A 25,981-nucleotide genomic window follows, 5' to 3' on the forward strand; every position below is an offset into this window, starting at 1 on the left:
TTGCCCAACAACGCAGGAGGGAGTTGTTTCCAAGCATGTCCCATGCAGGTAAGGGGTGCGAGGAGGGGGGTTCTTGTTTTCCAAATGTTACTGCCTTCAGTGTTGGTGGCAGACAGAGAGAATTCCCAAGGGGAACTACCCAGCTTTCATGTCTCTTCTGTGCATGGAGGATGGGGAGATGGCTGCTGGCTGTGGATGCGGTGCACCTCCTTTGTGTGCTCTAGCTTCCCACAGCTCACAGAAGGATTATTAATGTCTGCGTACATCAGATCAGGCAGTAAAGAGACTGACTGCCCTGCCATCTCCCTGGGCCTAAAAAGATTCCTCCAAACAGCTCTATTAACAACAGGAGTAATTTTTTATTAGAAAAGGCAAAATAAATACCATGAAGCTGTGCGAGGGAGCTGCCCCGCACCTCAGCGTCTTAGTAGCCACTGCCTATTGGGTCTTACAGTCGCCATCCCCACTGTTTGCTGCCTTTATCTTCTTCAGCTCCTTCTGCAGCTGCTCTTCTGCAGCCAAGATCTCCTTTGGCTTCTGGTACTGTAGGACAGAAAGAAATGCCCTTAGCACTCCTATGCAGCCTCTGCTCCAAGCAGACTGACTGGGGCCAGGAGCTACCATCACAGCTGGGGCCCTCCTGCCCAGGGAGGCCTTTCTGTTACCAGCTGCCTCCAAAGCCCGTTTGGAGAGGTGGTGCCAACAAATTTAGGGATGTTTGCCAAGATCTGGAGAGCCTTTTACAGAGCAAGTAAAACTTTCCGGTTGGATGTGGAGCCCTGGCCCTCAACAACGCCTCTGGAATATCCTGGCAAGCAGTGTTGTGCAGGTCCCTGGTGTGTCCACTGACTGTATGCTCACACGTGCTTTATATTTATATATATGTAAAATATGCATTTTAGAAAGGCAGACAGAGAAGTAAGAGCTGCAGTTCCTCTGTCCTCCCCTCAGAGCCCCCTTGCCCAGCTGCAGTTCAGCGGTGGATGCAGGTGCTTTTTGGCCAGGGTTTGGCCGGTAGCAAAACGGAAGCTCAGAAGGACTCAAGATGTTCCTCATGGCCTATTTCCTCTGCACGTGTACCCCCAGCTCTGCTGCAAGGTTTCCCTTGGAGGTGATGTTCTCTGGGCAGCCAACTTCTACATTTAAGATTAAGAGCACCTGCTGCTCAAAAGCATCTGTCTGCCTCTGTTACTTGCAACAAGTGCCCATTTTCCTCATCTTTCACTTCTGCCATGTGTGTGGAAGTGTCCCCTCTTCATGTGTCCTCTTGATACAAAGCAGCAGGTGATGATATTTTTTTATGACTGCAAGACACCTCTAAGTGCAGGAGGTTCTCTGACTCTTAACGCTTATGTTCTGAGGCAAGAGAGAATTGCTGTAACTTAGAGCAGAGGCTTGCTCAGGCCTGATGGAGGGGATATGTGGAAAACAGGGCATGACAGACCTTGCACCTGCAAGTCACCTTGAGTAGCAAGCAGGGCCCCCTTCTGCAGTCTGGGCTGTCCTGGCTAGTGTCAGCATGCCCTGTGTAATCTGAAACTCCCCCTGACTGCGTGACAGAGAAGGGGGCTCATCAGTGACCCTCAGCAGATCTCCCTGCTCTGCCTCATTTCCCCACATGTAAGAGTCTTCTTTGTGGAGATAAAGAGAAGGGCAAAGTGTGCTGTTCCATGTGGTAAAACCTCACCGTGATGATCAGGGTGTTGTTGGCGTGAGTGAAGCTCAGTGCAGCTGCATCCAAGGGAAGCTGGTATCGGTCCAGGTCAGGAATAGAGAACTTCTTGTAGTACCTTCAAATGAGAGAGGAGACAGAAGTAAGGAGGGTGGGTTCCTAGTCCTCTGCCACTGGTGCTGAGTCATGCCGTGCTGCTCTGCAAGGCATAGATGAAGACAATAGACCTCTCAGGGTTGGCAGGAGGATGCTGTGCCATGCTGTGTGCCTGCTGGCACCCCCAGACTGGTGGGAGCACCAGAAACAAACCTCCAAAATAGAAACTGGTTCTGGCAAAGTTCTGAAGGGCTTTGGCATTTGAGAGCAGGCTTGGTCCCTCCAGCTTGTCCTTGAGCAGTGCCAGACATGGCTAGGGACAGAGCATTCAGCCCTACTGAGAAGGGTCCCTTCATCCCTGCTCATCACCTCTCATTCCCTCTAAGTACCAACTCCTGTTAGCTCTTGTCAAAACAGCTGTCAAAGCCCTTCTGCTGTGTGACTGACTTTCCTAAGTGATGCACCATTTTGTGTTGCAGTCCTTCCTAAATCTACCTTGGCCTTTGCTCAGTATGAAGGAAAGGGGATATGTCTCAGAACTGGAGAGGGGTTATAAGCTGTCCAGGCAGCTATGAGATTTCCTAAGACTTTGGGACCAGAACCTTGTAGACCTGTGTCTAAGACCTTTCTTGCTTGGCATGGCTTGCTCTGCATCTGCTGCTTCTGGGGCAGCACCAAATACAGTAGCTGGTGGTCCTCTGCCCATGTAGAAGCATCGCTGGATTCTTAAGTCGCTTCCATCACTCTCCTGGGCAGTGCTGCCCAAGAACTGACCTGTAGCTGGTGCTGAGGTGTCCAGAGCAGAGCGAGAACAGGCAGCAGCTGCTGTCATGCCATAAGGGGTTCTCCATTCATCTGGCTGTGTGTGAGGTTTGGCCTCTCTAGCTACCTCTGCCCAAATTGCAGTTTATTTTCCAAGTCATGGTGAAAATAGCTACAAAGGGCAAATGGCTCTCCTGGTGCAGTGGGAGGAATGTACGCAGCTTGTTACCGCAGGGCTCAAACCGTTCTGTGTTGTCACTGCTGTCGGTATTTGGAAAAGGTGGCAGACGTGGATAATAAGGGAGATGTCAAAGGTTAAACAGCAGAGATTAGATGAACACAAAGACATGTTAAGGAAGTGTTAACTTCTTACCGATTAGACAAAAAAAAAAAGCAGTACACAGAAAAAAACACTGTTTCAAAGGGCCTTGGGAGTCATCAATGAAACAGCAGCATTCTGCTGCCCCAGGACTAAGGAAAAGGGGAGAAGAATGGCTTTGGCTGGCCTCAAACTAAAATCTGTGACAAGATCAAAGGAAACCAGATCTGCCTGGCCACCCCCTCCTCCTCCTAACGTTACCACTGCCTCTCTCACTACAATAATTGAATCAGGTTTGGCGTTTGGGGAGGTGGCTTTCTGGGTTTGTTTTTAGAGTTTAGTTTAATGGATTTATTTTACAGCAAGAGGTTTTAAGCAAATCCCACTTGAGCAGCCCTTGCTATGGCCAGAGGGAATGTGAGTGACTGTTGGAAGTGAAGAGCTCCTGTCTGGGCTGGGGAGGTAGCTGATGGGTAGTGGGTTATCGCTGCTGAAGCAGGCACATTCTCTGCCCTCGCCTCTCACCCCATGGCCAAGGGCAGTATTGCACTCTGAGCGTGGCTTCTGGCCCAAGATCCACAGTGCATATGTGAAGTCACCTCTATTATTTTCCTACTGGAAACCCACTTTCTGTCAGCCTGTAGGGAAAACTGCTACTGGTATGCTGAGAATTTAGAGCTGAGCTACTCAGTAGTGACTTGGCAGCCCATCCCATTGCTTGTGCCTCTAGCTGGAGGTCAGCACTGCTGTGCTCCTCAGAAGCAGCGTGGCTGACGTCCAAGGGCTGGAGAGGCTCTGCAGCTTCTTTTCTCTCCCGTAGCGATGCACGCTCTCTCTGTGGACTCCGTGCCTTTGTTACTATCTTGGAATGAGTTGCTGAGCGGTGCCTTGCCTGGCTGAGACCCAGAAGAAATTATATAAGGTGTTCTGGAGCCTGTACTAAGTGTTTTGGTGCTGGAGTCTGTCCCTGCACCCTGCTGACAGCAAAGCTGGTTTTGTCCCAGTGAGGAAACTTTGACCTTTAATTCCAAAAGTCCTTAACTTTCATATGCAGGCCATAAGCTACTGTCAGGTCCTTCCGCTCTCTGACACTCACCTACAAGTGTGTAGGTGTCGACTGCTTGCAGGGGACTCTACTGTTTTCCTGAGAGTGGTACAAAAAAAGCCTTAAGTCAGGTAGGGCATGGGTGAAGCCTCAGTGATACCTTACAGCACCTACATAGTCGAGGAAGTTCCCACATACACGCTAATATCAGCATGACTGGGAGCAGATAAGCCTGTCTGTGACTGATAGTATGTGGCTGGACTTGGGCTCACGTACTCCCTTTCCTAGCTCCATGTGTATCCACGTGTGGCTGATGGAAGCTTCATTCATCTTTGCTACATAGGTCTCCCTACTCAAGTCCCACTCTACTCCTGCAAATCCCTCTGTGTGCATTCAGGCCAGCATCTTTCTGCATTAGAGCTTGCCTGAAGACTTGCTGTTCTGATCTGAAAGGCATTCAGCCGCCAGAGTGGAGCAGTTCTTTGCCAACAGCACCACCTACAGCGAGCTACAAAAAGCATCTTAAGGAGGGTGGGAGGCAGACTGGGAATCGCCGTGGCTGATTTTACCTGTGAATCTCATCCATCTCTGTTCTGCAATAATGCTGGGAGGGAAGGCAAGCAGGGAGCAGCCTGCCCAGTTTTCCATACTGGTGTATTAACCCTGTTTGTAAATAGCTTTCACTTATCCTCCAATATTCTGCCTTGTTCTCCCAGTACTTGCTCCTTGCCATCTCTTCCTATACTATTGCTCATCCTGGCTTATTTCACTGAGGTTGTAAATACTTTGGGGCACAGCGTATGTTTAATTCCATGAGAGATGGCACATACTGACACTGTATAAGATGATGCTTAAAAGCCTTTTCCCAGCCCCACCTCCCCACCCACCCCATCTCAGATTTCTTTTGGCAGAATATTGTGGTGCTTCCTTTCCAGATTCAGTCTGCCTTTTTTTCTTGCTACCTCCAGATCATGTCACTGGCACTGTGACTACACAACAGGTTTGCACAGGGAGATCTGTCTGCCTGAGTGCCCATGACTTTGCTGCACCTGTTGGATCCTGCAGCTCTGCATTCTGAGGCTGATCAAAGCATTGTGTCAAGCAGCAGAGGGATCTTCTATCTTCAAAAGGTCTGCAAGGCTCTTTATTGCTCTGAGGGAGCAACATTTGACAGGGAAAGAACAGAGAAAACACCATGGTACTGGAACTGTGAGATAAGTTAGCAAAGGCCAGCACAGAGCTTGATGGGCTCTATCGTAAGCATGTCTGGAACAGTTGGGAGTGAAAACTGGACAGCAGGAGACACACAGCTGTGAGCTGGGGTTCCTCAGCCCTTGCACAGTGGGGAGAGAAGTCAAGAGAGGACAACCCCCCCTGTGCCATCACTAGCCTGCCCCCTGTGCCAGCCCACCCCGAGGGACTGTCAGCACTGGCAGTGCTGTCCTTACTGACTTCTTGTTGGTGGTCTGGATGACACAGCAGCGCTGCTCCTTCTCCACGGAGACGCTGTACACTTCCTTGGGGTAGGGCAGGTTACGGATCCGCCACTGGAAGCTGCTCAGGGTATCCTTCCTCATGAAGACAGGCTGCGACAAATAAGTACCTTTAGCAAAGCCCCTCCAGCTGTCTCCTATCCTCCCTGTCCCCTTCCTCCTGCACTACTTTGGGAGGCTCCAAATTGGCATAGCTCTTCCTTCACCCTGCAGCATTAGGAAGTACCTCAGCATCACTTTCCTAGAGCTTGCACTACTCTATGTTTACCCAGGGCATTGCCTGCCCTGCTTGTAGGAGTCTTGCAGTACAGGGTTACAGGGAAATTGTACCAAGCAGGCAACCACATAGTGGGCTCTGCCTGCCCTAGGGACCTGCCGGATTCAATCCTGGCTCTGCCCCAGTTTGCTGTGCAGGGCTGTGCTTGTGTTTCAGGCTATGTTAAGGAGCAGCCTGCTATGTACTGCCTGTGTCACCCTTGCGTTGTCATTGCTTCTGCTTTCCATCCACTGAGTTGTCCTGGCGCTGCCCTTCCTTTCAGCCTATTTTTCTGGAAGCCAGAACAGTAGTTAGCCAACATGCAGTACAGTTTCTCTACTTAAGGAAACTACAAATCTGTTGAAGACCTCAAAAGAACCTCAGCTGTGCCTTCTTTCTATCCAGCCCTGCACCTTTGGGATGATTTGTAGCAGAGTACTGGGCATATTAACTTTGGCTCTTGGGGCTGTGAGTAATCTGCAATCTACTAGCTACTGCTGTAAGCACAAGAGTAGGTAGGTTTTAGGTGTAGTGGTGCCAGCAGACCCTTACATACATTGGAGCTGCTTTCTTTTATGAGCTCTGATTCCAGTGCTCCCAGGAGCGGGGAGGTTGGCTCTCCCACTTCAACCTGCCATTTGCCAGTGCCCCCAAGGGTGTTCTTCTCTCGCCATTTCCTACCTGTGGAAGGTAGAAGAAGGATTTTAATTATTCTGCTCCATAAGAAGAATTCCAGCAAATGACTGCCAAAGCTGCCCAGCACACTGAGATGATATGGAAATACATATCTTAATACTAGTGGCTAGCACTTTGGCGTGAGTTGATCTGTTAACTGGCCTATTCCTGAAGTCAGAAATATTATAGTAATACTCTTTTTTGTTACTTGGCGCTGAAGCCATGGTAGGATTGCAACATGGGCCGTACCACAGCTGATGTGGTTTTGTACAAGAGCTATAACTGACACCTTGCTTGTTTGTGGTTGCAGAAGCCACCAAAAGGCATATTTCACCCCAGCACGTGCTACAGCCTTGGTGCCTGGTTCCAAGATGGCAGTCCCATTTAGTCTGTCCAGATGAGCTGTCTGGGGGAGATCCTGGGCTAAAGCAAGATCTGCTACAGCAGCCCTGTGCCCCAGCTGAACCATACTTATGCCCTATAAAATTCAGCTACAGGCATATTTGGGGGCAATCTGTTCCTGACCAAATGGTCCCTTCAACACCCCTGTCCCGAAAGGGCAGACCTGCTGCCATGGGTGCTGCAGTTCTGCTCTGACCCACGTCTGCTGGGGCCCAGCTGGGAGGTCCACTTACTCACTAACTGACCGGTCTTCACATCGTACTCTTCAGCCATCTCCTTCCCATCTTCGAACAGGTAGTGGACCTTCCGCTTACCTAGAGGCAAGGCAGGTGCTGAGGATAAACAGGAATACAACTATCCTTGGGCGTATGGCCCTGTCTCCTTGTCTGGGTCCCTGTCCCCTTGTCTGGGTCCCTGTGGTGAGGCCCTGTCCCGGGTGCAGGGCCGTTCCCGGGAGTGCTCCGTCCCCCCGCCCGCTGCAAGGTCACCCCAAAACACGTCGCAGGGAGAAAAGAAAGAGGGGGCTATCCCGCCTGGCCGCCGCGGTTACCGTCCTGCACCAGCGCCGTCTTGCTGGCGGCCCGCAGCCTCTCCAGCCAGCTCGGCACCGCCATGGCCGCTGGGCTCCGTCGCCACGGCAACGCCCACACTTCCGGTCGTCACCCGGAAGCACTTCCTAACGCCCCGGTCCGTAGGTGAGCGCGACCCCGGGGCCCGTGTCCCCCCCCTCGTCCCCGGCCTTGGGGAAACCCCCGCGCCCCGGCCGGTTTGGGGGAGGGGGGGCGGGTAGCCTTCCCCTCCTCGGGGCAGGGATCGCGGGGGGTTCCGGGTGCTCCCCCGCCGGTGCGGGGGGTCTCGGTCCTCGCCGCGGCCTCCTCTGGCTGGGGCGCGGGGTGGTCCCGTCTTGCCCCCGGCTCCCCGCGCTCGGGAGGTTTCGGGGGGTTGTTTCCGTCCTGGGGTCAGCCGGGCTGGGCTGTCGGAGCCCTCACAGCCCGGGGATGCTGGCGAGGGCAGCTTGGTGCCTGGCGGGCATCTTTGGTCTTAGATATTGGAACTAAAACACTACCTGGGAAAACACTTCTCTGAGTCGTGAAGAGGCCCTGGGCACCTAGTAGCTTAGAGGGGTTTGGTGCTGGTTTTTTTTATTTGTATTTGGTTTTGGGTTTTGTTTTGGTTTTGTTTTGTTTTTTGTTTGTTTGTTTTTTTGTTTTGGTTTGGTTTTTCTTTTTTGTTTGTTTGTTTTTTGTTAAACGGCCTGGAAACAGACACTTTTCAGTGAAGCTGAGTTTTAGCAATGTAGCAAGGTTTCTTCTTCCCTGAAGCTGAATTCTTCCTTGGAGAATCAAGGATATGAGTCCAGCTGTGGGCTGGTCTTCAAGAGGATTGTGTTTAATGCTCGGATGAGAAGGTGACAGGTGACACCGTTTTCAGCTCTTCTAGGCTTAGGGTGGTAGGTTTGTGCTGGTTTTTGTGTGAGAAACCTTAAAGCAAAACATGAAGTGGTTCAGAGAGAGGAATTCAAGTTGGTATTAGCTTAATGCTGCAGCCGTGTGGGCTGTTGGGCTATGCTGCGATTCGGGGGTTTGTTTGGGCTACACAAAACCAAACTTCCTGGTTTCCTGGGCTGGTAGTTAAAGCTCCAAAGTTCTCTTTTGCAAGGCTTGTGATGGGAAATGTACAGTTGTAACTGTGTTGAGCTCAGCTAGTTAATCTTTACTGATTTGCTGCTTGCAGCTGAAGCTGGGGTGGGGCTTTTTCCCCTATGGCTGTGTGAAACACTTAGTGTCAATCAGCTGCTCTGTTTCTTCTCATTGATGACTTCAGCCCTAGCAGGAGAGGCGTTCCCTTCTTGGGAATGTGCTTAAGAAATATCTGGTAAATAAAGTCGCTTCTGTTGGCTGGGCAGGCAGGAGCTCCAAAACGTTAAAGCAGTGGAATACTTTCTGTTATAAGAATACAGCTTGAGTGGTTTCTAAGATATTCAAGCAAGGTCTTCTCAAGTGGCTTTTTGGTGGTTTCTAACTTGGATTTTTCTGACGTTGTGGGCTGTAATTCTTGTTTCCAGGTGCCTTCCTCAGGGTGTTTTTGAAAGACAACAATAACAACAACAAAGGAAACCCCAAACCAACAAAGACAGCAACTAAAATGAGCGAATTTCAAGTTGTTGTGATTGTTTAACATTGTTCTAAGCAATCTCTCTTTCTCTTATTGGTATTCAGCAACCGCAGCTGAACTTCTCACTAGGCCTATGGAGCCACGAGGGATTGTCAAAGCCTTTCCCAAGAGGAAGAAGGTGAGGGATGACTTGGGGAAAAGCGTCCCTCCAAAGATCTCAAAAGAGGAAGGAAGAGAGATACCTGAGGGTAAGCCCTGCATGCCCGTGACATGGAATACAACACTGCCACCCCATCTTGTTCACTGGAGGCGTTCTTCTGCCAAAGGCTGTGTTTTCTGTAGAGTCCATGGCCAGCTTGCTTTGCTGTGTCCACCTGGTACCCTCCAAGGGCTGCCTGTCAGTGTTTGTGCCATCCCATCCTGCATGAGATCTGTAGCCTGGTTGGTTTGGGACACTGTTTCTCTTGTCACTGAGCTTCTGCCCCTGTGTTTTCTTCAGGAGAGTGGCTGAAACCTGTCACCGCTTACGTTTTGCAAGCTGGCATCGGCCAAGCCAGGGCAGAGATCTTCCACAAGCAGATTGTCCAGAACGGCGGTTTTGTACACAACCAGCTCTCCTCAGAGGTGACACACATCATTGTGGCTGAAGACATGGACTGTAATCGGGCCCTTCGGCTCCTTAAATTAACCAAGCTGCCTCCAGGGTTGCAGCTAGTGAAGGCATCCTGGCTAAGTGCTTGCATCAGAGACCAGAAGCTGTTGAGTACAGCTGGCTATGGTGTCTTTATCCCTTGGAGGTATGCAAATGCCATGCTGTTATTCCTACGTGCAGTGCTTCTCTCCTAAACCGAACAGCACTAAACCTCTGCTCAAAATTTTGACTGCAGCTCCTTGCAGCTCCTGTGGATGTGGCTTAAAGTCACTTTCCTATATAAAGACAGTGAAATTTAGTGACTTTGTGAGCAGTTGCTATTCTGTGGGGTGGCAAAGCATGGAATACAGCCCTGAGGTGCTAAGAGGAGTCCTGTAACTTGCTACAGGTGCTAATGGCACCTTTTCCTAGTTTGTCAGTGATGACAAGGAGATTTCTTTTAAAAATGCTGAGGATTAAATGCTGTTTCTTACTTATTGCAGATGAAAAGTATAGACAGAATTGACAACTAAGCACAAGAGGAAATAAGGAATGGAGCAGCAGGCAGCCACAGGTTAGGATCAAAATATTTTGGCAAAGTTTTGGAGAAATAATCTAAGAGTGAGGTAAATAGGAGTGGAAGTTGCAGGTTAGCTAGGTGGATGGAAATTGGGGAATTGAATCAAAACTAGAGTAATTCAGCTGTGATCTGAGAGAGTATGATTCATATGGGTTGTTTGCTCTGTCCCAAAACATGCAGAAGGATTTCTCAGTCAAAATTCTGGGGGCTCAGAAGTCTTCCTTCTCCTGTACTAAGGCATCTGATCCACAACAGGTACCTGGAGGATGGAGAACGGCAGAAAGAGCAGCAGCAGGTACTGGGCAGTGAAGAGATCCAGCCCCCAGCGGAGGAGGCAGCAGTGAATCCAAATACTGAAGCACAGGTCGGGGATTCCTCGCAGCAAGGCCTGGGCACCCTTGGACAGCAGCAGCTGGCTGAGGTGAGGCTTCCTACACAGGCTCTTCTCCTCATGAACAGATCCTGTGTGCTGCTTTTCCTGGCTCAGAGCATTCCTGCAGGGAGACAATACCAGATTATCTCAGCAAAGGGAAAGCGTTTGGGTGTTTTGGGTTGATGCCGGCAGACTCAGGCTGCGGACATGATTACTGCTTCTCTTTGTCCCTTTTAGATGTTAAAAGTGGAAACAATACCCCTTAAATTCCTGTCCCCATCAGAACATTTCCAGCTGAAGCAGTCCTGATGCTGTGATCAGCCCATGTCTCGCTCTGGTGATCAAGTTTCCCCTGTGTCCTTTTGAGGAATATTCCCTAGCTGAGAATATCTCCCTTTCAGGAAGCTGTCTCTGATATTTCATCCGGTGTTCCTCCTTGAGCCACGCTGACCCATTCTCCACTCCTTGGCAAGCACGCTGTTCAGACACATATGTGCAGTGGATCAGGTTGCCACTTGAACGATTGTGGTGGTGTGCTTAAAATATCTGTGTTGGGTTATTAGTGGGCTCTGCTGTGAGTCAGCTTCTCCAGTCTGTTAGCTTTCTTTCCTTTCTCTGTATTTTTGCTCAAGTGTGCCAAATTCTTTTTGGGCATTGGTATAATTCAAATCTATCTGTAGTAAAGTCACCTCAGACCTCTTAGAGCAGCAGCTGCCTTTTAATGCTGGCATCTGTTTTCTAACACAGTCCCAAATTTTGTTTCACAAAACCCTGTACTTACTGCCTAACTGACAGCCTGCTGGGGGCTCCTTTATTTTAAGCTTCCTCTTGAAGATGTGTAGGAAGGGATGTTTTCTCCCCAGGCTTACTATCCGGTGTGCTGTAGGCAGAGTTGGCTGCTTCTTAACTGTGTCACCTTTGCAGTTACCCCATCTTTGCTGTTTCTTGTAACTCTAGTTTAGTGGCAATCACTACTAACAAATCTCACACTTTACAGGAGAAATGATCTTTTGTATTGTTACGAATCCTGTGGTATCTGCCCTGCTTTCTGCTTGCATTTACTTTGGGTGGTCAGACAGCTGCTGGAGTCTGAAGCCTTATTGCCTTTTTTCTTTTAAATACGATCTAGTAATGATGTTTCCCGTTAGTCTGTGTGCAAAAGCAATATTTGTGGACACTTCAGTAAAATCCTTGTCCTAAGCTTTGGACTGTGTAGGTTTGGGGAGGAGAAAAGAACCCATGGGATACGCTTTAATGACAGTATCAACCACTTTTAAGACCCAATTACAGCAGTAAAGCTGAAACCGAAATCTCAACGTAGAAGTAGCCTCTATTTAAGTATAGAGTCTTTTGAAACTTGGGTGGATGATTTTTGTCTAGGAGATGATGAGTGTGCCAATGTCTCACACTGAACAGGGGCTGCTCTGGGCGTTCTGCGTTGGGATGTAAACTCCTGCCATTACCATTGCCAGTCAGACTGCAGTAGCTGCTTTGTGGCTGCGGCCTGGCTGGAGTAGTTTCCTGTGAGGCAACCCAAATGGTGCCTGTTGTTCACTGGCTGAACCCTGGGGCTGTTACCCCAGGCTGCCCAACTTCTTCTCAAGTGGCCTCAGCTACTGGGCTGCAGCTGCTCTCCTGGCTCCTGTGCTGTGCCCCAGACAAACCATGCACATCCCATCTCACTCAGCTCTAGCAGAGCTGTAGGATCCTGGAGTGTCTTAGAAGCTAATGGGACTGGCTGCTTTTGCATGTATGATTGTAAAGAGTCCATTGGCTTTGTTGGCAAAGCACAGAGACTCAGGGGGTTGTGTGCTGTTTTACCTATGTGGCACTGCTGGCTGAGAGGGTGGGGACTGCATGCTCCAGCTGCAGGGTTGTTTGTGTTGTGGTCGGATAACAGGCTTCTTAAATGCTTTTAAGGGGCTTACTAACTGATCTGAACACTCTGAGGCTTTGCTGCCCTCAGAGGGAACAGTGTCTTAAGGGAGTTGCATTTCAAGGCAAATGAAACTTCATTAGTCTATCGAATCTTCAGTCTGACTCAGTTTTCAGAGTTATAAAAGGTTATAGAGAAACATCCTGCCTTTTTTGCCTAAAGACTTCAGCTCTGTATCTTGCAGCAATTATCTCCAGACCTCCTTAACCAGCAGAGGTTGTAAGGATATGGCTCTGACTTATGAGTTTCTGCAGAGCATCAGTCTAACAGGATTTGTGTGCCACAGGTGATCTCTGGACTGATCCTAAACAGCTCTGTGCCATCCAGGGTTACTTCACTCTTGGATCTTCGTGGACTCCTGTGTCTATACATCAGGAGAGAGGAGGACCACAGTGAGCAAAGCAGTCAGCAAAGCCTCTGTGTGGCTTCCCACTTCTATCCCCTTTTGTTCCTTACCTGAAGCCAAGACTCATTGTTTCTTAAGTCTACACAGAGGCATCTTAATGCTGAGGGTATCAGCAAATGTATACATTGGTTCTTTCTTCTGTCACTGAGGAATGTGGAGTTCTTTGTGTCATTCCTTCCTCCTCCTTTTCTCTTGTAGATAGCCATGGGGAAAATGGGGGGGTTGTAATTTACTACCCTGTTAAGATTTTGTGTCTAAAACATGAAAACAGAGTTCAGTGCCTATCTCCTGTCATCTCCATCATGGGCTGGAACATGCAGGGTCTGAATGCAAGAGTTGTGTCTGTGCAGCCACCAGACCAGTGAAGGGTTTTGCAGCGGGAGCAGGGAGTCAGGATCCCCCGCAGCCAGGGATTTGAGCATTGTCATACCACGCTGCTGGCAGCAGTTGCTCACTTAACCGATGTCTTCCCTCAGTCAGGTCTCAGGGGCTTAGCTGCAGGAGGTGTGTGTGTGCTGGGACCACAGGTGAACAGCAATCTGTAATCTCCTGTGCTTTGTGAGAAGTGCATGTAGCTTCAAGGGGTGCATGTGTAGCTTGGGGCATGAAGAACTTTAGTGTGCGTGTAACCAACAGCTTCCAGAAATGACATTCTGAGCATTTCACATGCTGGAGGCTGGTTAGAGCTCTTACTTCCTGCTCTCTGGAGCAGCCTCTGCTAAGGGGACATATGTGAGGCATGCACTTATTCTCATGTGGCTGCTTTTCTACCTTTCCCTAAAGAAAGTCTCCGATGAAGAAGACAGTGAAGGAGAAGATGCTAGTGTCACCCAGGGAGATCTGGAAGCACTGATGTCTGGCCGCTACCCTGTGAAATCATCAGAGGAGACCAGTGACAGCTCTTCCACAGTGGCACAGCCTGCCAGCAAGTGGGTGTGTGCCCATTCCTCCAACAGCAAGAAGGAGAATCACAACCAGTGCATCACAGAGAAGCTGGAAGTGCTGGCAAAGGCCTATTCTGTCCAGGGTGACAAATGGAGAACTCTGGGCTACACCAAAGCCATCAATGCACTCAAGAGCTACCACAAACAAGTCACCTCCTTCCAGGTAAAACGCCTTGGCAGGGTGGTGGAGCAGGGAGATAGACTCAGCATCCTGACTCTGTTATGAGCCAGATTCCTTGCTCTTTTTGTACGTGGAACAGGTTATCTTCAGGCCTTGGCAATTCTCTCCTGTGGGAGGGTTTTGATGGAAGTTGTGTAGCAAGTGTAAGTTGTATTTATTGACCAGCTGTGGTGTTTTCAGATGAGCAGAAAAGGGAAGTCTGAGACTTTTAGGGCCAGATCTAAGTACCCACTGGATAAATGCCTTCTCCAGGCTCAATGCAGAGACATTTTCACCTTCCTCTTAAGCATCAGCAGTTGCTACCATTGGAGATAATATGTAAAACTAACTGGATCTTGGACTGATTGGCTGTGACAGTCCAGCCATTCAGTGTGTTAGTGCTTCAGTCCTGTTCTGCATACTTGTTCTTTTCCATTTGCCATTGTACTGATGTAGACTGTGTAATCCTGGCCTGGAGAAGAGAGCAGCAGTCAGAACTAGTCCTGCCACTTATCAATCACTGATCAAATGGCTGACCAGTCTGACTGGGTAGCAGCTCCTCAGTTTGGCTGTAGCCTTCACTTTTCCAGTAGTGGTTCTGGTTTCTTGCTAGGAAGCCTGTAAAATCCCTGGAATTGGGAAGCGAATGGCAGAGAAGATCCTGGAGATCTTGGAGAGTGGGCATCTGCGCAAGCTAGATCACATCAGCGAGAGCGTGCCTGTACTAGAGCTGTTTTCCAACATCTGGGGAGCAGGGGCCAAGACGGCTCAGATGTGGTACCAGCAGGTAAGTTTAGCACCTTACACAAGAGGTTCTCAGATGAGGGTTTGAAGACTGCTTCTGAGTGCAGGAGAGTTACTTTCACAAATAGTTTCCCATTGTCAATATCCATATTTGGGATTTGATTCTGGTTTTATGGGAGGAGCTGTGAGGCTGGGTCCCATTGTGGGTGTGTTTGGGGAGAAGGAAGCACATCCAGCTGAGACTTGAGTTTGGTTGGAGGATGGGCAACAGACACACGCCATAGAAGGAGGAGGGGGCACACTGCCTTGTCCGTTAGCATCGCTGCTTGGAGCTCCTCTCATGCTGTTCACTGCAATGACACTGGTAAGAGTCAGGCTTGAGCCAGGACATCATGGCCGTGAAAGCTCCTGGTCCCATTGCTGGCTTGTTGGCCTGGCTGGCTCCTGTAGCTGTCAGCGGAGCCGTCCACCTTGTCTGGCAGTTGTAAAAATGATGTTAAAGTAATCGTGCTAACATGAGCAACCCAGGCCACTGGGTGGGCTCCTTCTTTAAAAATAGTTTGTTTCCTGAGCACAGAGCTAATGAAGCCTGGTTTCCTGTAGCATTGGGTTTGTAACTGGATTCTTTGCTGTCTTAAAAATGTGTTTGTGTTCACATGGTAGGCTTTCCCTCATTGGGATATTCTGGGTGTTTTTCCTTTGTCAGCATCACTTGTTTTCATCCAAGCTGTAGGAACGCAGTGCCTTAAGAACTTCTGTCAGGTTTAGTTAAGATTCAAAGTCATTTTCAGGTGGAGATTAGAGGTGTGTGCAGGTAGTGAGATTGCCCAAATTCCTTCTTTTAGGAACCAGGCCCTAAATGATCTCTACATGTGCTCTCAGAAGTTGTGACTGGCCTGGACTTTAGATGGGTTAAATACAACCTCCCCAAATTTTTGTCAAAAGTATTTGAAGAGTAGAGTCTTGGTAGATGTTTGAATGTCATCATGTGACCTGCACTAGGGTTTCCGGACGCTGGACGATATCCGCACCAAGGCGACTCTCACCAGCCAGCAAGCTGTGGGGCTGAAGCACTACACGGATTTCCTGGAGCGCATGCCTCGGGAGGAAGCTGCAGAGATAGAACAGACCGTGAGTAGCTTGGACCTAGACCCTCAGAGCAGACTGAGTACCTGCTGGGACCTGACAGGAGGGTGCGTGCTATGGAAATGTCCCTCACTGTTATACCTGAGCTCTTCAACATCTCCTCTGAGCAGGGTCAGTGCTTGGGGGCTGCTTTTTGGGCACAGGCACACAAGGCACCTACTTTGACCTGTAGGAAGGTTCAGTTTGAGTGCCTGGCGAGGAGGAGGGTACTTCAGTTCTACACACCGCTTTGAAAAAGACTGTGTGTGGTGTGGTGGGATGAGCAGGTTTCCAGCTCCTCTTCCCTGCCTCTCATCTCCTCCGAGATGTCTGCTTTCAGCCAAGGCCCCTGAGGTGTTTCCCAGGTGCTGCTTCTCCAGAGGAAGCTGTGAGCACCCTCTGAGCTTGGTGTCAGTGGGGAGACTGAGCATGGATATCCTTCCTGGAAACAAAAGGGATTCAGGTTGCAGATGGGTTCTGCTTGCTCTTCTATGCCATAGCATTGCAGAATTATGGGGTGCTAAGCCAATGTACCCTAATGTGAGCGGAGAGCTTGGGGTGGGACACTGTCATTGCTACCCCTGTGCTCTCTGATCTCCATGGAAGCAGCAGCCAGCGTGACCCTGTCACTCGGCCACAGGGCCTGGCCACGAAGAATACGCTCCTGCCAGGCTCCTGCTGGGGTGTCACTCCGTGTGCCGGATTAGCCATTTTGGTGGTGAGTGGTCCCTTTCCCAGGCAGGCTGGGTCAAGGAGCTGGCTCTTGGGGGTGGTTCTATTGTTATCTTGATGGGATTACTGCGCTCCCCTCCATACACACACACACACACACCTCTGATCCAGGCCCAGGAGAGAGAATGAGGGATTAGTCACTGTCTGTGCTGCCTGTCACAGTGAGATCTGAGGAGCTTTTAGGCTCTCGGGTGGGGCTGCGAGTTTTCTAGAAATCTTCATTTAAAGCCAGAAGGGGACAAGGACACCAGAGGAGGGCTTGCTTCGCATGAGAAAGGCTTGTGTCTTCTTCGAGCACCTTTGGGGCAAAGGTTAATGGGTTTATCTCTTGCTAATGAAGGATGATCCCCAAGAGTGACAAGGGGCTGTGGGCATGGACACTGCCTTCCTGAACCCCAGCCTCTGTGATGGCCTCGTCACTGGGAATTGCTGAGCCCCTAATTATTTACTGCCAGCAGGATGACTGGCACAATCAGACCAAGAATACTCTACTCCTCTCCAAGGACCTAAGAGCATTTCTTAAGCATTTAATAAATGAAGCCATCAGAACTAGCACTGTCTGCACAAAACAGGAGCTGGGGTCCAGCCTGGAGGTGGCTGCATTAGGGGAAGTTCTGATCATATGTGTCTGACTGCTGGCAGTAGCATGTTGGCATCCCTTCAGCCTATAATGCTCGGACATTTGTGTTTTTTCTGGGTCACGAAGCTCAGCTCTTCTGCAAAGGCAGAGCTCCTGGCACGAGTGGACTCCAAGGGACACTTGCAGATTTTCTGCTGTCTTGGGTCCTATGAGAGAGACTCTCCATGAGCCCATCTCTGCTTCCAAAACAGGATCTGTGACCATCGTGCGTTGGACTGGTTCTCTTTGAGGGCAGAGCTGGTGATTTTTGCCCTTCTGGCTCTGCTGTCCCAGAAGAAATCAAAGGCTCTGAAAGGTTGTCCTGTACTTTGCCTCCTCTGCATTGCTGCATCTTCCTGCTTGTCCCAACGCAGCTCCAGCCCAGCACTCTCAAGAGCTGATGACTGCTAGTAGCACTGTAGTAGATCACTGTATTGTGTGGCAGTGTGCTGGGTATTTGCAGGACTGGTTGGAGGCCACCCTGGCTCCTGCGACCCCCAGCAGCAACCAGCCTCCTTGGTGGGGCAGTGTGGCCTGCCTGCCAAGTGTCTGCTCCACATGGAGACCCTGGAGATGCAGGACAGGCCACGAGGCAGGCACGATATCCTTTGCTGCCTTGGTGGAAAGGGCACAAAGAGACTGGTCTCTGACTCCTCATCCCTCTTTCTTTTCTTGAAGGTCAGACGAGCTGCACTGGCCCTGCAGCCTGGGCTCGTGTGTGTGGCATGTGGCTCCTACCGTCGGGGGAAGCCCACCTGTGGAGATGTGGATGTGCTGGTCACTCACCCGGATGGGCAGTCTCACCGTGGGGTGTTCAGCAAGCTGCTTGACAGCCTCCACAGGAGCGGTAAGGGCTGGAGCACATGGTGCTCAAAGCTGTTCTTAGTATGGCCAAACTGAGAAGGCAGTGAGGTGAATGGTATTTGTTGGAGGGCAGGTGATCGCTTTTCCCAAGGACAGGACATCTTGTAAGTCCTTAGAGTACTGCCCTCGGTCCTGGCCCTGCTCCAGTGACAGCTCTGCAGCCAGTGTTGAGAGGAAGTGTTGCTGCAGCTCAGCATGGCTTCTGCTGTCTGCACAAGGCTGTCTGGCCTGAGGCGGGGTTGCCCTTGGGGTCACACAGCACCTTATGAGACACCTCAGCTGCTGGTCTGGAGAGTGGAGAGTTTGGAGTGGGGGTGTCAGTGTCTGCCACTCAGCTCCTCTCTGCCTGTTCCGTCTCCCCAGGCTTCCTTACAGATGACCTGGTGAGTCAGGAGGACAATGGTGATCAGAAGAAGTACCTGGGAGTATGCCGCCTCCCTGGGCCAGCCCAGCGTCACCGCCGGCTTGACATCATTGTGGTGCCTTACAGTGAGTTTGCCTGCGCTCTGCTCTACTTCACCGGCTCGGCTCACTTCAACCGCTCCATGCGCGCCCTGGCCAAGACCAAGGGTATGAGCCTCTCAGAGCATGCCCTCAGCTCGGCCGTGATGCGAGGCCCTGGAGGTGTCAAGGTGGCCTCTGGCCATACAGTGCCCACCCCTACAGAGAGAGATGTCTTCATTCAGCTGGGGCTGCCTTATCGGGAGCCCTCAGAACGGGACTGGTGACAGCCAATTGTCACCCAGCATTCTAGGGCCACTGCAGTGCTGCTGTTTTGAAGGGCGCTGGTTTCCCCAGAGCTGCTGTGTGGTGACTGCAAACTGGGGCACTTATCCCAGCAAACTGGGGCACTTATCCCAGCAAACCAGGGCACTTATCCCAGCAAACTGGGGCTCCTCACAAGTGCAGGGCCCTGCTGCTAGCAGAGCTGTGTGGCATCACACAGCAGAGGCTGTGGGCTGGAACCTTCCCGGAAGTGCTGCCTGATGCCCCACACAGCCTCTAGTGTCCCTGCTCTTAAGCAGCCCATGGCTACCAAAGGGGTTCACTGCCCATCAGCTGCCCTGGCCCTGCTCTCCCCAGGGAAAGCTTCTGAAAGCTAGGCTGCAGAGCCTTGTGATCCAACCCCTCCCAGTGTGTGGGAAGGGGAAAGTGTGATGTGTCTGTGTCTGAGCAGACATTCCAAAATCTCTGGCCTGAGCTATGTATGAAGGCAGCCAGGGTCTGGCTTGGCCCTGGAGCGGGCCTTCCCCTTCTCACTACTGCTGACTGTTGCTACTGTGGGGATCGTGAAGGGTCCCCCTGTGCTGCTGCTGTGTCCTCTGTCCGTCTGAGCTGATCTGTGCCCTCTGGTGGATGTCACTGCACAGGGCTGGGCTGCCACCAGCTTCCCCTGGGGCGAGGCCAGCCTTGAAGGAGGCGCAGGGACCTGATGTGCTGTGCTGCTTGCTCTCAGCCCGTTGTGTGCTGAAGATCCTCGGGTGCAGAGCTGTCACCCCCTCAGTGTGGCCCAAAAGCTCCTTTCCTCTCAGTGCAGGAGAGGAACAGATCTCATGGCTCAGGGGAGCTGTGCTCAGGAAAGGTTTGAATGTAACGGCTCTGAGTGTAACCCGGCAGGGCTGTGTGCTTGTGCATAAGAGGCAGAGAGAAGGACAATGAGGTAGTTCTAATTTTGGCAAAGCAAAGCTTTCCCTTTGTGTGTGTCTAAGCCATGGAATCATCTGGTCTTTGATCAGAGAGTTTGTGTGTACTTGAGTGTACATGTACCTGTGTGCTGGACCTGTCAGTTCCACGGGAGTGAAGTTTGTTTCTCAGGAAACCTCAACTATTTTTATTCTGGAGATGAATGTCCCAAGACTTGCAGCGCTCTGTCTCTGTTATGGGTATTGCAGCAGCTCCTCCTGTGACAGAGGTGCTGCTCTGCAGCATCAGCTGCCAGGAATGCCATGGTGGGCATTTCTGTGACAGGACCTCAGGGTCCGCTCTGGGCCTGGCCTGGCTTCCCACGCCTGTGTCTTGTGGGGGAACCGGTCTGTGTCACGTGGTGTGACAGGCTGTGTGTTTGCTGCCAGGGCAGGCACAAGGGGATTAAACCTGGTGAGTTTGCAGTTTCCTGAGGCAGCATCAGCTGTGGCTGCCGGGCACTGATCATGGGGCTGGGGTGTTTGCTTGGTGGGTCGTGACCCCAGCAGTGTCATTTGTCAGCCCAGGCTTTCTGCTGAACACCTGTTGGAAATGAATGACTTGTGGCATGTCTTGCTGCTTTTAAATTTGAAGTATAATAAATTCCTTGTCTCTTTCCTCCTTTGCATCTCTGTCTTTTTGCACTCTGCCGTGTGACTCTTGGGTCTCTTCCCTCTGGCTGAGCAGGAGCCCTGCCTGTGCTGGTCTGGCTCCCCATTTTCAGAACAGGCAGGGAGAAGGCAGTGGAGACCTTCATGCTGTGGGATCACCACTTCTAGCTCTCATGGCTGGGAGTTTCTGGCCACCTTCCTCCCATGGCAGAACGGACCTGGCTCCATCCTGGCATCCAGATGGCCACACGGCTGAGCTGGGGCTGGCCATGCCCAGAGAAAGGAGCAATACCTGAGCTCTGAGCCTTGGGCTAAGCTCTTACTCCATCTGTGGGGTCAGGAAGGGATTGCTATCATCTTTTCTGTATTTTTTCAAAAAGTAAGTGTTGGGACTTGGCTGCTACACTGTCTCCTGTGCCTAGAACAAAGCTCAGTCTCCTGAGCATGGAAATGGTTTTCTGAGGGGAATCCAAACAGCCTGGAAGCCAAGGGAGCACATGGAGATGAGCAGCAAGAAACACTGGCTCAAAAGGCAGATGCAGAAACTGGGGAGGACCAGGGGCTGCTGGGGTTGGCAGAGGCTGGGACAGAGCCAGCGCAGCCTGGGCTGGGTTCTCGGGGAGTCAAAAGCGGGTCAGCCCCAGACTGGGACCTGGGGTGGTCCAGGGAGAGCGCTCCCTCCCCAGGAGGGCTGTGCAGCCCTGGGAGCGGCCGCAGGGAGGGTTGAGTCCCCATCCTTGAGGTCATCTGGGCTTGGCTGGGCAGGGTCACAGCTGGCCTCATCCTGTCCCAAAGGGAGGTTGGATGGGGGCTCACTCTCTCTGCAGTGCTGCTGGGATGATCCTGGAGGATTTTCCTAGGGCCTTATGGATGGCAGCCCGGGGCACAGGGCTGTTTCTGCCTGGGCTGGGGCAGGGAGTATGGAGGTGCTTGCCTTGGCCCCTTGATGAACGCATCCAGAGCCCTAGATGCTGAGATGAGCTGTTCCTGGGGGGCTGGGGCTGGCCCTCTCACCAGAGCCATGTGCTGGGGACATCACTGGAGGTGAGGGACATGTGGCACTGCTGGCCCCCAGCTCCTTCCCCTTTGTCACCCACATCTCCAGGGACATAATTCACACCGTGGTGCAAAATGGGTGCTGCAGCAGGTAATCAAAGCCCTGGCCCTGCTGTTTGTGCTGCTTTTACTCGGGGAGGTCAGACTTAGGGGTGTGGGGCCAACACTGCTCAGGATCTGGATTGTTCACCCAGCCCCTCAGGAAATGGCAGTGAGGGTGGCCCTACTGTGCACGTGTCAAGTCCTTCCAGCACCCTGCTTTGTAAGGCAAGGGGCCTGATGGCTGTCTGCCCCCTCCCACCCCACAAATCCCTGACCAGGAGCTTTTGAGGGGGCAGAGGGCCCTCCTGTGGCCAGGTGGGCCAAGGATGGATGGGGGTCATCTCCCCTGGGTACAACTGCGGCAAATGCAAAGAGGTGGGAGGTGAAGGAGCGTGAACAAGCTCTGCTGGAGCAACTGGAGGTGACATTTCTGAATGCCGAAGCCCCCCTCTTCATGCTGGTACAAGGTAAGAAACACGAGGAGCTGGACTGCGCTGCCCCTGTGAGTCAGCCCTGGGCTGGGCAGTCCCTCCTGCCCTGGTTGAGGGGGACAGAGCTGCCCTGCATGGTCTCCTCCTTGTGCCCCTAATCCTGCCCTCCAACCTCCCAGTCACTTACAGACCCCAAGCCAGGGGCAAACTCTAGCCTGGCCCCCCCTGAGGCCACATGCTCCTCTGAGACCCCTCTCTTGCCTGTGCAGCAGGGAAGGATGTGGCCACCCCCTTCCCCCAGCGCAGCTTCTTCCTCTTCCAGACCCTGGGGTGCCACACTTACGAAGAAGGTATGAGCGATGGGGCTCCCGGGGTGCCTGGGCTGAGGTCGGTGCTAAGCCCCCAGAATGGGTGCAGGGAAGGTGAGCATAGATGGTTTTAGGCAACTCTAATGAGGTGTCTCCTGGTTCTTGCTTCCCAGGAAGGGACTTCAGCTATTCCTCCTCCCAAGCACACCCCCTTCTCACCCTCCCTGGCTGTGAATCTGATCATCCTGAAAATTAAACCCAAATACAGCAGCATTTAGAGACTGAGTGGAAAGTCAAGGAGCCGGGATGGAGGTTCAGGTCCTGCTGCAAAGCTCCTCGCTCCCACTCCCCCCACCCGGCACCCCCAAGGTGGATCCAGACTGGAGGCTCAGGCAGTTCCTGTTCCCCCATAAAGGTCTGTCTGCTCCTTGGGCTAAAAGGAAGAAAAAGCCTGGGCCAGGTTGCTGCAGCTCTGAGCATTAGGCAGCTCTCCCCACGCTGGTCCCTACTGTGTGGGGAGGACAGTCAGCCTTATTCTTCATGCTTGTCCTCGTACAGGGGTGGAGGGTTCTGGGGCTGGGGAAAAAGGGATGCAGAGGGGGTGGTTTGACTTCTTAAGGCTGGCACTTCATATTCATAAGTAAATATTTGCTAATGGCAGCATGGCTGTGCGAATGCAAGGGAGCTGCTCCCCCCGCCGGAGCAGGCAGGGAAATGAATATGAATTTATCATGATTAGGTGAACCCAGCAGGGAGAGCGGGAGAGAGAGGGCTAGGCAGGGAGGGGGTGGGCGAAGATGGATCTCTGCAATAAAATTAAATAAGGACACCAAATAGAGTCACTTCTCACATGCCCGTCTGCCCTCCCGCGTGCGGGGCCTCTCCCGCCTCCCGCGCTCCTCTGACTTTGCTGATTTCTCTCTTTCCTCAAATTTATGAGGCCAATTATGAAGATGAGGTTGGAAGTTCTCGGAAGTTCACTAAATGCAAAGTGCGGTCCCTGCTGTTCACATCAAATTAATTAACCAAGCGCTATTGATGGCCGGGGCGACGTTGGCGAGGCGTGGAGCTTGAGGTAAGGGCTGCTGGGGTGCAGGCAGGGGAGGTCTGGTAGGGGGGCAGAGCTCCCTGCAGGGTCTCCCCAGGGCCAGGGAATGCCCGGAGAGCCCTGCCTGGGCAGCCAGTGGGCAGCGGGAGCAAGGGAGGCAGCAGGTCCTGCTGTCAGTGCTCTGTATTGCAGTCTCTGTTTCCAGCGCTGGTGGTCTCTGGCTGGAGGAAGATCCACCCAGGTGATGGCAGGGCTACTGTGGTGGGAATGTGGCCTGGGTATGTGGCAGGATGCTGTGCTGTGTCCCATGGTGGAAGCCATGGCAAAGGTTGTTGGTTGGTGCGAGCCTGTGTCTGGAGGAGCACAGCCTGAATCAGGTGCCCTCTCTGGCATCCCAGGGTCATTCCCCCAGCCAGGCAGGGGGCTGCTGACCCCAATCCCATGTGAGTGGTCTGCACAGGGGCCTCACTTTTAGTAGACAAGTGACTTTCCCTATGGCTTAGCAGTGATAGTGCAGCCAGGATAGGCCCACTGCCACCTTCCCCTGCTCCCTGAGTCCCAGCCTCCCTCTCTGCCTCAATTACCCTACCTGTGCTGTAGGAAACAACCTGCCTGTGACTTACAGGTAAGATCTCATGAGCTGAGCACCCTGACCCAACACAGCCCCTTGGCCAGCCATAACCTCTGCATGAAGCAGCCTGGCTCTGTGCAGCGTTTATGGAGAGAGGGTAGGTGGCTTGGTGGTGGGGGCAGCAACCACATGCCTAAAGCAAACCAGTTCCTGTGAGGCACTGTCCTTCCCCTACCCAGGGAATAGCTTTTTGAGGGGGGGTTCTAGTGTGGCCCCCATTGTCTGCCCTGCCCCTTGTTGCTGAAATGCTTCCTCTGTGCTCCCTGCACATGGGAGCAGCTGGGCTGCTGCAGAGCTGTTCAAGGAATGAAAGAGGCAGGCTGTGTGTCCTCAGGCCAGGGATGTCACAGCAGGGAAAGGACACAGAGGTCCTGGGGGAGGCCAGGACCCAGCATGCACCCAACTCCTGGTCTCCTGGCACGTCATGGCTGTGTGTCCCATGAGGATGCACCAGCTCCATGTACCGCTCTGGTTGTATTCTTCTGCCTTTTCTGCTCCTGCCTCAGTGATCAATGGGCTCTGGTCACGCTGGAAAACAGCACAAACAGAGACATTTACAAAACTGCTGTCTGTCCAACAGGGGCATAACTCAGGGTCTCTGTCACCACAGGGATCGAGAGGCAGGTGCTCCTGCTCCGGTGGTGGCAGCAGCACTGACGTTTCCTCTGTTGTGGTAAACACGTTATTTGTGGGCATTTTACCTGCTTATGCTGAGTTTTAAAAAGAAATAGACTAGTTGCTCTGCAGTTCCTGACACTTGCAGCATGCATGTTTGGACATATATGTACACCTGGAGAATAAAACCCACCTAAGCTGAAATGAGTGGTTTGCAAATGCCCGGATTTTGGAGCTGCAGTCCCTGCATGGAGTCTCTGGTGTCTAGTACTGAGCTTGAGCTCTCACCACGATTTGTCCTTACTTAGGGTCTCCAGGGTCTGCAGCCACTCACTGACCCTTGCAGGGCTGCCCAACCGCACCGAGGGCTGCTCAGGGCTGAGTGCCACATGTTCTGCACAGCGTGCCAGGGCCCTCCCCTGCCCGCACCCCCTCTCCGGGACAGCAGTCTGGGGGGGATGCTGGTGTGGCTGCCCCATCGCCCGTCTGTGTAGACCTTGCTGGAGACCCTGGGTGGCTGAGAAGCTTCTGCTGGACGGCCCAGCCCCGATGCCCCGGGCTCGGGCAGCTGCCGTCCTCGCAGGCAGCAGAGGGAGCTGGAGGACCAGGTATCGGCAGCACCGGGCAGGCTGCGGGCAGCGCGGGCTCTGTCGGAGCCCTCCGGGCTGGGCGGCTCAGCCAGCCCCGTGTCGTGGGGACAAACCCCCCTCCATCCCGACTGACCCCAGCAGGGCAGCAGGGGGTGTCACCAGCCTGCAGACTGTCCCTTCAGTCCCATGGTGACATTCCTCCGAGCCGGTTCCAGACTTGCCACCCCTGTGGGCACCGAGCTCTGCCGCAGACACCCCCTGAGCTGGTCCTAAATCCTGCCTCTAGGCTTTCAGGGGCTCAGCCCTCCTGCTTCATTTTGGGGGGCCATGCAAATTCCCTCTGGCTGAACCAAGCTGTGTCCCTTGTCCCCGCCGTGTCTGGCTGAGGTGTGTGGCACAGTGCTTCCCATCACTCTGAAGACCGTGGGGGGACAGCATGGTCCCCGGGGAGCCTGGTGGGACCTGATGCAGGGGTAAGGTCTCCAACCCTGGGCAGCATCCCAAGGCCAAGGGGGTTCCTGCAGCATGTGACGGGTGTCTGTCACTGCCGTCCCCCGGTCTCCTCACCCGTATGCAGCTGATTTATGTCTGGGCCAGCCTGTGCTGACCTCCTACTTTGGCTCAGGCATTATAACTAATGGCAGGTCAGCAGAGCTACAGCAAAAGTGAAGTGGCTGGTAGGGGGTTGAGGAGGGGGGACGTGGGGCAGGGGGGCTGCTGAGACTCCTGGTTGCAATGGCATAGCTACTCAGAGCAGGGACAGCAGGGCTGGAGCAGATGTAGCTCCCAGCATGTCCTCCTCCACCCTGTCTCTGTCCCCTTTCCCAAGGGCTCTTCCTGACTGTGCTCTCCTCCTGTTTTACCTACAGAGGGGTCCTGTGTCAGCAGCATCAAGCCTGGAGGGGTGGCTCCTTGTTGGAGAGAAACTGAGGCACTCACGAACTGATGGCTTCATGAACATTAACACCAGAGACAGAGAGGACACAAGGTATCTGAGTCCAGCCGCTGCCCAGGACC

General features: G+C 52.4%; 2 protein-coding genes across 2 annotated transcripts; one reads left to right on the forward strand and one right to left on the reverse strand.

The window, feature by feature from the left end:
* Positions 1-339: 339 nt before the first annotated feature.
* On the reverse strand, positions 340-7,358 carry DPCD (deleted in primary ciliary dyskinesia homolog (mouse)). The gene is made up of 6 exons (XM_080347460.1): positions 7,271-7,358; positions 6,954-7,034; positions 6,200-6,324; positions 5,347-5,480; positions 1,688-1,790; positions 340-543 (listed from the first exon to the last, which is right to left on the reverse strand). Exons 1-6 carry the CDS (start codon positions 7,332-7,334, stop codon positions 439-441), a joined length of 612 nt encoding a protein of 203 aa, XP_080203586.1. The 5' UTR covers positions 7,335-7,358; the 3' UTR covers positions 340-438.
* A 30-nt stretch (positions 7,359-7,388) lies between these two features.
* Positions 7,389-19,010, forward strand: POLL (DNA polymerase lambda). Its single transcript, XM_080347458.1, has 9 exons — positions 7,389-7,415; positions 8,940-9,083; positions 9,335-9,632; positions 10,302-10,467; positions 13,545-13,868; positions 14,479-14,652; positions 15,612-15,740; positions 17,764-17,932; positions 18,313-19,010. Exons 2-9 carry the CDS (start codon positions 8,969-8,971, stop codon positions 18,675-18,677), a joined length of 1,740 nt encoding a protein of 579 aa, XP_080203584.1. The 5' UTR covers positions 7,389-7,415; positions 8,940-8,968; the 3' UTR covers positions 18,678-19,010.
* Positions 19,011-25,981: the final 6,971 nt, after the last annotated feature.

Source organism: Nesoenas mayeri, assembly GCF_963082525.1.
Source record: "Nesoenas mayeri genome assembly, chromosome: 7".
In the NCBI taxonomy this organism is placed as follows: domain Eukaryota; kingdom Metazoa; phylum Chordata; class Aves; order Columbiformes; family Columbidae; genus Nesoenas; species Nesoenas mayeri.

Bases quoted from the DNA above. Each gene is read 5' to 3' on its own strand.
- POLL (XM_080347458.1), top strand. From the start codon at position 8,969: ATGGAGCCACGAGGGATTGTCAAAGCCTTTCCCAAGAGGAAGAAGGTG. The intron at 9,633-10,301 runs GTATGCAAATGC...GATCCACAACAG, and splicing joins GGTGTCTTTATCCCTTGGAG to GTACCTGGAGGATGGAGAAC. The intron at 14,653-15,611 runs GTAAGTTTAGCA...GACCTGCACTAG, and splicing joins CTCAGATGTGGTACCAGCAG to GGTTTCCGGACGCTGGACGA.
- DPCD (XM_080347460.1), bottom strand. From the start codon at position 7,334: ATGGCGGTGCCGAGCTGGCTGGAGAGGCTGCGGGCCGCCAGCAAGACG. The intron at 6,325-6,953 runs GTAAGTGGACCT...TACCTTCCACAG, and splicing joins GAAGACCGGTCAGTTAGTGA to GTAGGAAATGGCGAGAGAAG. The intron at 5,481-6,199 runs GTATGTAAGGGT...TATTTGTCGCAG, and splicing joins TAAAAGAAAGCAGCTCCAAT to CCTGTCTTCATGAGGAAGGA.